We start from the raw sequence: 12,222 nt of genomic DNA on the forward strand, positions 1-12,222 counted from the left end.
ACAAGGGTACTTACCGGTACAGATGCCAACCAAAGTTCCACCAACGAAGCTTCACCGGTGCAACGTTAGAAGAAAACAACGAAGGGAAGAAGATCAATCGTTTTTTTTGGAGGAAAAAGATCATACATATGTGCGCTAGGGCTTCTTTGGAATTGTGTGTGATTCATATGGGCTTCTTTGGAATTGTGTTGAAACTTAATGTTCTCAAGACGTTGCCGTTTTACCTCATAAGGACCTATTTGTCCAAGCCTTTTTCCATAACGGCCACACGAAGCTTCCTCAACGGTACCGTGTTGACACATAGGTCCAACACACGCCAACTCAGCAACACATCACCCCTCTCCGTTACGTCTGGGAGGGTATTTTGCACGGAAGGATCTATCCGTCACACGTTTTGAATAGTGAAGGGCGTTTTTGTAATTTTATATCGTGAGGGACGAATATGTCTACGACTTAAAAGCTCAGGGACTAATTTGTCCTTTTTCCTTGTTTTTAAATGACAAAAATGATGGAATAGATAACAAAAAGGCTTGAATGGATTCAAACAAATTGGGCTAATACAGAGGCCCATTAACGGGCTAACATATCAATATTATTAGATATTTCCATGGACACTTGTTTCTTCCGAAGCTAAAAACAACTATATATACAACTTTGTAAATGGATGATATTCAATTGTCAAAAGACAGAGGCTTTTGTAGATCAACAAGTTCTACTTTCAGTTGAGCAGGTACTTCTTATAATAACTAATTTTATTGAAATTAGTTTACATTAACCAAATAATTAGAATGTAAAGATAGAAAGACTCAAATTTAAGTGAATATCAGAAGTTTCAGAAGATTATGCCATTTGAACTATAATTAATTGATATATTAAATAAATTCATTAAAGTATTGAATAATCTCCCCATGTACTGTCTTAGCATGCTCAAAATCCCAAAAACTCATACATAGATGAAATGGGTTAAACAAAATTTCTGTTAAAAAACTTTAACTTTTAAGGATAAAAAATACAAATAAACCAATGGAGGATAGTTATTACATGAATAAGCCAAATTGAAAATTGATTCACGAATGAGCCAAAGCATACTTATATGTAATTCGAACCTATTTGGTTCGAACTCCAATTGCATATAAATCGAACCTATTTGGTTTGAACTAGGCACACATAATTCGAACCTAATTGGTTCGAATTACTAAGGAATAAGTGTGAATATGTTATGTGCATGGGATTGTAATTGACGAATATGTTTCGTTTAAGGAGTTTTAAAGGAAATGTCTATTGAACACACATGCGAATAAATTAGTCTATGAAGTAAATTAAGCAAGACATGATGCGAAAATTAAATAACATCAAAACGTAAAATACAGATGTTTTCAGAGTAATACACATAAAGATAGATACGAAGTAACACTAACAAAATACATACACGAAGATAGGTAACATATAAGCATTTTTTACTGTCAATGAAAAAGTTGATCTTTATCTTTTGTGGTTGTACTTCTTTAGCTCATCGTTGTTTCTAAAGATTGTATAACTGAAAATTGGAATTAAATTAAAAATACACTTTATATATGCAACTTGAGGATTATTTAATTTTATTCTTAAATTTTATTTTATTTAACTTTATTTAATTTAAATTTTATTTTATTAGGATTTAATTTTCTTTAATTAAATTGAAATAAGGATAAAATTAACACAAAATAAAATGTTGAAAGTAAATCTAAACGAAATAAAATTTAACATTAAAAAATTAAGACAATTAAAGATATAAAGTATATTTTTCTCTTACAAAATTTGTAAACCAATTATTAAAAAAAAGTTAAAAAGAATTTGATTTTAGAAATATTTTTTAACAACGCAGACAATTAAAACTAAACAGAGACTAATATATTTAAAAAAAAAAAGCCTAATTTTGTATTACAATAAGTGATAAGTAAAGTACAAGTTATATTAAAAATCAGAAGAGTACACTAACTATAATTTAGAGAAGTTTAGAATTGGTCTTAAAGATATTTTTTATAAACTTTATATAATAACTAATTTTTTCGTATATATTACACCATTTTAAATTTGTTCCATTTCAATGAATATATAATTTATTACAAACATTTTTTAATGTCAATAAAAAATTTGATTTTTATCTTTTACGTGTATATTTCTTTAGCTCATCGCTGTTTCTAGAGATTATATAGTTAAATATTGGAATTAAATTAAAAATACACTTTATATATGCAATTTGAAGATTATTTTAATTTTATTCTTAAATTTTATTTTATTTAACTTTATTTAATTTTAATTTTATTTTATTAGGATTTAATGTTCTTTAATTAAATTGAAGTAAGGATAAAATTAACACAAAATAAAATGTAAAAGTAAATTGAAACGAAATGAAATTTAAGATTAAAAAACTAAGACAATTAAAGATATAAAGTATATTTTTTTCTTAAAAAATTTGTAATTAAATTATTAAAAAAAATAAAAAAGATTTGATTTTAGAAGCATTTTTTAACGAGGCATACAATTAAACCCAAGCAGATACTAATATATTAAAAAAAACTTATTTTTTACAATAAATAATAAGTAAAATATAAGTAATCTTAGAAATTAAAAGAGTACATTAATTATAATTTAAAAAAGTTTATAATTAATTTTAAAGATATTTTTATAAACTTTATATAATAAATAATTTTTCTGTATATGTTACAACATTTTAAATTTGTTTCATTTCAATTACAATCCCATGCACATAACATATTCACACTTATTCCTTAGTAATTCGAACCAATTAGGTTCGAATTATGTGATAGCCTAATTCGTGTGTAATTCGAACCAATTAGGTTCGAATTATGTGTGTCTAGTTCGAACCAAATATGTTCGATTTATATGCAATTGGAGTTCGTAGGTTCCAATTACATATAAGTATGCTTTGGCTCATTCGTGAATCAATTTTCAATTTGGCTTATTCATGTAATAACTATCCTCCATTGGTTTATTTGGAGCTGTACGTGCCGTTACGTAAGTTGGTAGCCTCAAAATACTCCGAGAGCGATGCACAAAAAGTTGAAAGCGTTCTCGAAACCCTAAACAAATGCCGCCGGGACATGGTGGAGCGTAGAGCGGACCTCTCCCTTCCCATGCAACGTGACTGCCTCATCCACTACTTCAAATGCCTTTCCATGGTTGAGCCACTCTTCACCTCTATCTCTTCCGACGCCGACCCCATTCTCTTTGTCTGGTACGACGCCTTCAACCCTGACCATCAAGATGGGGTCCCCTCACAGCTTAAGGGCATCCAATTGGAGAAGGCCGCTGTTGTCTTCAACCTCGGAGCCATCTACAGCCAGATTGCTGCCTCTTGCGACCGTACCACCGCCCTTGGCCGTCACCTTGCAATCGAAGCCTTCAAAGTTGCCGCCAATTTCTTCCGCAAACTCGGGCAGTTTTTTGCCAACGACGTGGTCTCCGCCACCCTCGATTTAACTCTCCTCTTCGCCGATTTTCTGCACCTCCTCTTCTCCGCTCAGGCTTCCGAGCTCGAATTACACGAACTCCTCAACAAAAACGACGCCAGTTACGCTTTCCAACAACACCGATGTGCCCTAGCGTTTATATCGGTCAGTCTTCACTCTTGATTGATGATTTTACACTTACTTTTCATTCTAATGATGATGAATTGATGATGATGATGATGTAGGTTTATGAGCTTCATCGTAGAGCGTATGAAACGATAAGGAATGATTCGGCTGCATGGAAACATTTCCGCTCTTTTGACCGAACCTGGTTAACTCATCTTAAAAAGAAGGTGACATTCTTATACGCGGAGGCTCGTCAGAGGGAATCATCCATCCTACCCCAATCCGAGCGACCTCATGTTTGTTCAAGGGTCGATTCTTGTGCTCTTGATCATGATGCAGAATGTGTCACTGAGATATTAGTTAGAGGGATTTGCTCGACGAAAACCCAGCCATTCGAAATACAAATCCGAATGTACGTTGACCTCATCCTCTCCGAGTACAATCCTTTCAAGATTATGAAGGATGGAAAGTTGGTGGCTTACCCATGGGATATGCCTCCTCCTTATCCAACAGATTCGGCGATCCTCTCATCTTCGATGTCTTCTTCGTCCTTGTCGGATATTCTTGGATCCCTTCCTTTGAAGAAGACTGAGCCCTTGAATCTCTATGAGTCCTTTGGAAACTTGGTGGCTTACCCATGGGATATGCCTCCTCCTTATCCAATAGATTTGGCAATCCTCTTATCTTCGTTGTCTTCTTCGTCCTTGTCGGATATTCTTGGATTCCTTCCTTTGAAGAAGACTGAGCCCTTGAATCTCTATGAGTCCCTGCGCAGTTACTTTGTCCTCAAATACTCTGAGAGCGTGGCAAACAGAGTAGAAGGCCTTCTCCAAATGCTACACAAATTGCGCAATGAGATGCTGCGTGATGACCTTTCGCTACCCCTTCGCCGTGACTGCCTCATCCTTTATTTGAAATACCTTTGCATGATTGAGCCTGTTTTCCCTATGAATGCCTCACCCAACCCACCTATCTTTGTTTGGTACAATGCCATCATCCCTCATCAGCACTCTTCTCAGCATAACATCCATTTGGAGAAGGCCTCTGTTCTCTTCAACCTGGGATCCCTCTGCACCCGCATTGCTCTCTCCTGCGATCTCACCACCATCCATGGCCTTCGCCTTGCCATGGACGCCTTAAATGATGCTTCACGTTGGCTCACTCGACTGAGATACTGTGAGTCTCGCCTGGCATCTGGCACGACTGACTTGTCAGAACACTACATCAATATGATAATCCGTCAGTTTGCCCGCTTGAAATCGAAGTTTCCTTGTCCCCAATCTGTTGAATCATCATCACCTAGATATCGTGTATGTATAATCATCTACCTTTTCAGTTGATCTTTTCTTAGTGCAATTGATTGATGTCCATCTTGATTTGTTAAATTGTTTGATTGAGATGATGCAGGCCTACTCAGCTTATGATCCGGTCAAATATGAGCTTTTGGCTTATGATCCAAGTGATGTCACTGAACAATTTCTTTTGGGATATTGTAAGGGTTATTCCATGGTTCAAGAGGTATGTGAAAGAGGATTGCCATGGGAAACACCACCATGCTTGGACCTTCTCTCTGAGGTTAGCCCTGTCAAGATTAAGGATGGAAATCTTGTGGCCAATGCAACCTTAGAGGCACCAAATTCAGCATTGGAGAACATGAGCTTGCAGGAGACGACACTATAGTAACATTACCGTTGAAAAAAGCTTTAGGACTTAACTTTTTTACTTTGTTGGTTGATGCTAGAACTTTGATCTCCTAGTTATTGCGTGTTATTGTTGCATATCCGTAAACTGAACTTATTCAGTGTTTCCAATTTCCATCAATGCCTAGGGATTTTAAACAAGCAAATAATATTGTTTCATTTAGAATGAACTTCTGCTTTGGAAAGATGTGAATGAACTTGTTTCCTCTTCAGAAAAGGATATCATCGACCAACTATATGTGAGCATGTTATGATGCCATTGCTTGGTTCTAAGTATGTTGGTGCTGGAGTATGTATCACATAAATGTAATAGTTGCTCCAGCATTGTTTGTTTCATTGTTTAGTTTTTGTTTCTTTCAGTACTACACTCTGACTAATTTTACTGTTGAAAAAAAATGGGTTTTGCTAGTAACAAGAGTTTCTATGATACTGTGGTTAATTATGGCATGAGAAAGTTAATGACTAGGGATATCTTAATACAGTGTTTTGATATTTTCTTAGGTGCATGTTTTGGTGTCTAGGAAATTCCTTGAATCAATTGAGAAGATTGTTATTAGCCAACGTCCTGTGTTTTTGGTAAACAATGTGATTTTGGTCTTCTTATGTCTGATCATTCTGTGTTCCCTTATCGTACTGGATTTTTTTCTCCCCTATTTCGGTTAACTTGTTGAAAAAAAAAAAAGTCAAACGGGTCTAGCAGCTGAGGCCTAGTTCAAGTAGTAAATTATATATCTTTTAATATGATGTATTTGCATTCGAACTAATTCACCAAGTATTGAATATGAATCCATTAGTATTGTGTGGGTGAGCATATATTGTGGGTGTATTGTAGTGTGGTAATACCTAAGATTGGCGATTGTCCAATCTAATTGATTCAATATATATATATAACATTTGAGAGTTTCATGTGGCAAAAAAAAATCTTAAAGAATTGACTACCCACAAAATAGTTGAGAAGTAAAACAAGTTAAGTTAGGAAAAGATTTGAAAATGAAATACAATATAAGTGGATATAAAATATTAATTAAATGCATAAAGAAAACTAAAAAATGGAAGAAGAAGAAAAAAAATTAGAAATGCGTGCAAAATATTTTTCATCCTTGGTTGACTAATATAAGTGAATATAGAATACTAATTGACTTTATATAATTACTATATGCATCTTCAAAGGATACTTGCTACTCCAAAGCATGTATCCAAGTATTTTATCAAGTGTAAAATGTAGATAATAAATCCTATGTCATATCAAATTTAAGAGATGTTTGATCTCTTTTTACTTTTGAAAATCATCCACACTTCTGAATTCTGATACATCTCCATCTCCATCTATCTTTTTTACTGGATTGTCTATGTCATGGCCCTCATGGTCATTGGGAGAAATAAATGCAATCATACATCAATGCTTTTGCCTTTACTGCTACTTTTGCAGCCCTTTAATTCAAATTCAGCTGTAATACAATAATATTAATTTTAATGTAACTTTAATTATGCATGCCACATATATAACGAGTCAAGTGTTGTGATTGGATTATGTATTGGCTTTCATTGGATTTATCATAGATGACAATTTTTTTGATAAAATACACTATTTTACTGATCTATCTGAATGTTGATTAGTATAGAATGGTTGATAAAACGGTGTCTAATAATTCATTGGTCTCAATTTTTTTCATTTTTAAAATTCAATTTTAGGTCAATCTACTAGTTTTGCTATTTAATGTTATTGATAATTAATCTTTAACTAGTTTATTGATGTAAATTGATAACTGGTATTGATAATTTGGTCCAATCTTCTATTAACTTTTTGGGTTGCACTAGCGTACAGATTCAAATTTACAGAGATTCATATTATTTTGACACGTGTGCATTGGATCCCCCTTGGAGTAAGCAGCTTTGTAGATAGTTGTTTTTAAGCAAATGAGCGGCTTGGCTTGGCTTAAATTGTGAAACGGTACTCTCTCTATGTTGGGTTGGATTGAATGTGTATGGATTTGTTTGCATTTGGAACTCACATGTAATTTTTTTTTATAGTTAGCAAAAACTTGAACATACAACTCCATTATTGGGTATGGGTACTCACTACTTTTACTGCCGTAAAATGGTTTGTATCACTTGAGCTCCCATGACCACAAAACCAAAAAAATATATTGCAGCCCTATAAAAAAACAAGAGATTTAACTTGATTTATCTATATTTTTCAACACTATTTAACTTGCAGTTTATTTAAAGATTTATATTCACACTTCTTTTTATCTTCATGTATAATTTTAATAAATAACTAAAAAACTTTTATTTTTAATTATAATCAACTATAGTAATATAAAAAAGTAATATTTAGCTAAATAATTTCAAAAAAAAGTAGCAGTTTGGTATTAAATTTCAAAGAAATGACATATTGAAAAAAAATTACTTTTCTATTTATTTTAAAAGTTAAAAATTAATGTTAAAAGGTATTATAATTTTTAAGGGTATCAAACCCTCTCTTGAATATATAGTTGCTGGTAGGGTTGGAAGTGAGTCGAGTTAGACCAAGCTCAAACTCGACTCACAAAAATTGAGCTTGGCTCACGACTCGACTCATTAACAATCGAGCCTATTTCTTAAGCTCAAGCTCGACTCACCAAAAGCTCACGAGTTGGCTCGAGCTCACAAGCTGACTCAAATAATATGAATATAATCTATAATTCTATATCAATAAATTATAACTTATTATATATATATTAAAAAATATTAAAAAAGATAAATTTTATATATTGTCTACCTATCAATTATAAATTTTTTATTTATGTCCTACATCAAAATTATATATAAAAAATAAATATAAAATTTTAAATAATTAAGATCATTAATATATATAATTATATATTACTATTTCATATGTATGTATATAATATTAAAAGTATAGATTAAATACATATATATATATATATATATATATATATATATATATATAATCGAGCTAGCTCACGAGCTAATGAGCTCAGCTTATTCAAACTCAAGTTCGATTCATTTAATTTATGAGCTCAATTCCAAGCTCAAATTTGGTTCACCAGCTCACGAGTTTAGCTTATCGAGCTATTAACAAGTCGAATTTAAACTGACTCATGAGCTAGCTTGACTCACTTCCAGCCCTAAGTTGCTAGAATTATTGTAACAAAAGATCTTTAGACCTTAAAATGTTTACTTTTGGAGAGAAACACACTAATTAATATTTTAAGTAAACAAAGGGATATGCCAAAGATAAAAAAAAAATCAAGTGAACAAGTTATTTTAGGTAACTAAAAGTCTACTCAAGTCTTTTTTTTTAAATATTATTTATATATCAAAATCAATCATTAAAATTAATCATCATAGAATTGGTGTATAAATATATATAGTTAAATTCATTTTAAAAGTATATTTTATATTTTAATATATATTCTACTTTTATAACTAATATTAATATATACCTAAACATGATTACTTTTTTGTTTTTTTTATATGTCTCCTCCTTTTTGTATGTGCCTATCAATTATTAAACTAATTTAATTACATTTAATTGTCAAACGACTTTATCATGTAATATTACTAAGATAAAATATCAATTTAGGAGAAACAATAGAATAATAAAGTAGAATAACAACATATAATAACATAATAATTTTTTTAATATCTTATATGATTTTATTATGTAATTTTCAATTGTTTGTTTGATGGTATTTTGTTAATTTTGTGTTGATTTCTGATTTTATTATCTAATTGTAATAGATTTTAATTTTTGAGTTTGTCTTCTGAACTTCTGGATGTAATTGTTGATTGTGTTATGAACTTTTAAATGTATTTTGTTAATTGTATGTTGATTTATGATTTTATTGTCAAATTATAATAGATTTTAATTTCTGAGTTTGTCTTCTGAAATTCTGGATGTAGTTGTTAATTGTGTTATGATGTTGCATGTGTTGTTGGTTTGTTGATGTAACTAGAAATTGTATAAATTCATAAACTATTTCCGTTGATGTATTCGTGGTGTTGTTAACTGTATTTGATTTGTGCAAGTTTGTGTTGGTGATGGTTGCTAATTGAGTAATTATAAATTTTTATTTTTGAAAATAGAATTTTTAATAATTTTATTTTATATTTAATTAAATCGGTTAAACCATTAAATCGTTAAACCAATTATTTTATCGGTTTATTGACCGGTTTGGTTTTCAGAACCTTGATTCTCATAACTACCTAAGCTGATTGAGTTCTTCTCCTTCATGTTGTTCATCTAGTATTTTCTTTTTTTTCAGTTTAGTCTGTCTGAGTCTCATTGAAAATGACAAACATGATGAGATTTGTAAGAAAAAGCCAATAAGAGGTAAAAGACAGTGAGTTAAACCGTGAGAAAAAGCCATAAGATGTTTCAGAGGTCCTTTGTACATCTTTCTGTTTTATTTCATGATCCTGTGGGATTCCCTTACAAGATGGGTTAGCACTTGACTGTTGAAAGCTAGGTTAAGTCCTACTCAAATTCAGATTAGGTTAGAATATGGATTTGTCCCATATAGAATTGAATAGATCCTAGGGACCTTAATCACAATACTAGCAATAAAATAGATCAAGTAAATTAATAAATTTTTAGTGAAATTTATATTTATATTAATAATGGTATATAATTAAAATATAATTAATTTTAAAAATAGAAAAAACAAAAATTAAATTAAATTAGATATTTATGTATACTATATAATTAGTATTTGTCAAATATAATATTTAGAAGTGCAATGGCTAAGTGACAAGTAGAGGTTATTTTTGCTCCAAGGTTCTTGGTTCGATACCTTGTGGAGACATTTTAAAAAAATTTTCAAGCAGACCAGTTTGGTTAGACCGATTTGCACCGGTTCTTACCGATTCACACCAGTTTTATTCCTTAAACGGTCTAAGGAGTAAATCGAACTGAACTAGAATTCGGTTCTAGTCCGGTTCACTAGTTTTCCGGTCGAACCAGCCGATCCAGTTCGATTTTTATAATTATGGATTCAAATACGAACATAATTTCAGAGACCAATAAACAATATCTCTTTGTTGACAATTAAGTTGTTTTAATGGTAATTAAGATCTAATAATGGTTTATAATAAAAAAAGCATTCTTTTGCAACAATGAACCTATAGTAGTAGTTAGAGGTGTTCATAGATTAGATCATATCCATATAAATCCACAGTATTTATCCGTATCTGATGTGTAATTTGAGGATATGATCTGATCTGTAAGATGATTGGATTAGATCGAATCGGATCCACACTCTAATCAGATAGAAGTAAATATGTTTACAAAAGTAAACAATAAAAATTATTGACTTTTTTGGTAAAAATAATTTTTTTTAATATTTTATATTTCATGGATATGTTTGATATCTGATCCAAACATAAAAAGTGTGAATATCGAATTTGATCTAATGAGTTTAGTGCGGATTTGATCGAAATTTTAGCCATATCCCATCTGTAAACACCCCTAGCAATAATAACTAAAAAATTATAATGATTATATTTTTTATGTAAATAATTTTTTAAAAAAAATCTAATAGTTAATCTATTACCTTTTTTGTTTTAGTGTAAATTAAATATTTTTTATTATTTTTAAAAAGAAAATCTTTTGAGAAATTTAATAATATGTGATGAAAAATACCGAATAAATTATACAAAAACCAATTAAAACACAACATAAAAATATCTTTAAAAAAGGACGTTTTAGACGTCTTTATCTGAGTGAGTAGCCTCTTTATATTTTTTGCTCAACCGTCAAACAACACAGAATTAATTAATGTTCCAGTGTGCTTGTAACGCATGCCACCCTTTCAAACATGATGCCCCACGGCCCACCCATATCCAAGGCCACACATGGAGCCCATCCAACCATGGCCCAATCCTCCACATCCTGCCGCAGCTACTTCTATCCAAACGGAGCCAATTCCCTTCCCGCGCATCAGCTACTCGGCTACATGGTGGCTTCATGTTACACCGTTGCCGTGGACACCTGTCAGCACCACATAGCCCCAGGAAGAATATCTGTATCCTCACATCTGTATACTATAAATCCCCTAACTTTTTTAGGTTAAGGAATGTTGATAAGAAATAATAGCATATATGATAAAACAAACTAATATAGTGGGAAAAAAAAATGAACCATACCATATAAACATTAAAAGTGTAGTTCTTATTATTTCATCAGAATTTTATAATGTCATTATTTTGTTTTATCTAAATGTTAATCAGTATAAAATGGTTGATAAAATAGTGTCTAGTAGTCTTCTAGTCTCAATTTTCTTCGCTTTTTAAATTTAATTTTAGGTCAATCCACTAATTTCGCTATTTAGTTTTATTAATCAATTAATGTTTGACTAGTTCATTGATGTAAATTGATAATTGGTATTGATAATTTGGTCTAATCTTCTATTAACCTTTTTAAGTTAAGGGAAGCTGATAAAAAATAATAGCATATATGACAAAATAAACAACAAAGATAATAGCAATAATATGGTGGGAAAAAAATGAATCATACCATTTGAACACTAAAGGTGTAATAGAGTACAGAATGTATTTTAGTACTAAAAAACATGAGATTTATCTCCTCTAGCATATTACCTAATAAAACTATTCAATCTATCATTTTAGTAATATTATCTAAAATGAAATAGATTTATAATTGAATTGCAATGCATGCATGGTATCAGAAGGTAACACTAATTTGCATGATGGACAAATGCTTACATGGATGAGCTTCTCTTCAGATTTTTGGACTCTTATCTACACCTGTTTATGTTTTTGTTGCTATTTAATGCTCTGCATCAGTTATCAATTTTAGTTTGTAGTTTTCCATTGTTATCCTGATGAGAGCTATTTTAGCTTATCCAAAATTTTAGTCAGTATTCAATGTCACTTATCTAGAGTGATTCATGCATTTTGTTTTGTATTTTCCACTCTTT

General features: G+C 31.1%; 1 protein-coding gene across 1 annotated transcript; it reads left to right on the forward strand.

The window, feature by feature from the left end:
- Positions 2,999-5,614, forward strand: LOC107645181. The gene is made up of 3 exons (XM_016349148.2): positions 2,999-3,617; positions 3,698-4,888; positions 4,986-5,614. Exons 1-3 carry the CDS (start codon positions 3,105-3,107, stop codon positions 5,256-5,258), a joined length of 1,977 nt encoding a protein of 658 aa, XP_016204634.1. The 5' UTR covers positions 2,999-3,104; the 3' UTR covers positions 5,259-5,614.

This window comes from Arachis ipaensis, chromosome B06, assembly GCF_000816755.2.
Source record: "Arachis ipaensis cultivar K30076 chromosome B06, Araip1.1, whole genome shotgun sequence".
Taxonomy (NCBI): domain Eukaryota; kingdom Viridiplantae; phylum Streptophyta; class Magnoliopsida; order Fabales; family Fabaceae; genus Arachis; species Arachis ipaensis.

Bases quoted from the DNA above. Each gene is read 5' to 3' on its own strand.
- LOC107645181 (XM_016349148.2), top strand. From the start codon at position 3,105: ATGGTGGAGCGTAGAGCGGACCTCTCCCTTCCCATGCAACGTGACTGC. The intron at 3,618-3,697 runs GTCAGTCTTCAC...ATGATGATGTAG, and splicing joins GTGCCCTAGCGTTTATATCG to GTTTATGAGCTTCATCGTAG. The intron at 4,889-4,985 runs GTATGTATAATC...GAGATGATGCAG, and splicing joins CATCATCACCTAGATATCGT to GCCTACTCAGCTTATGATCC.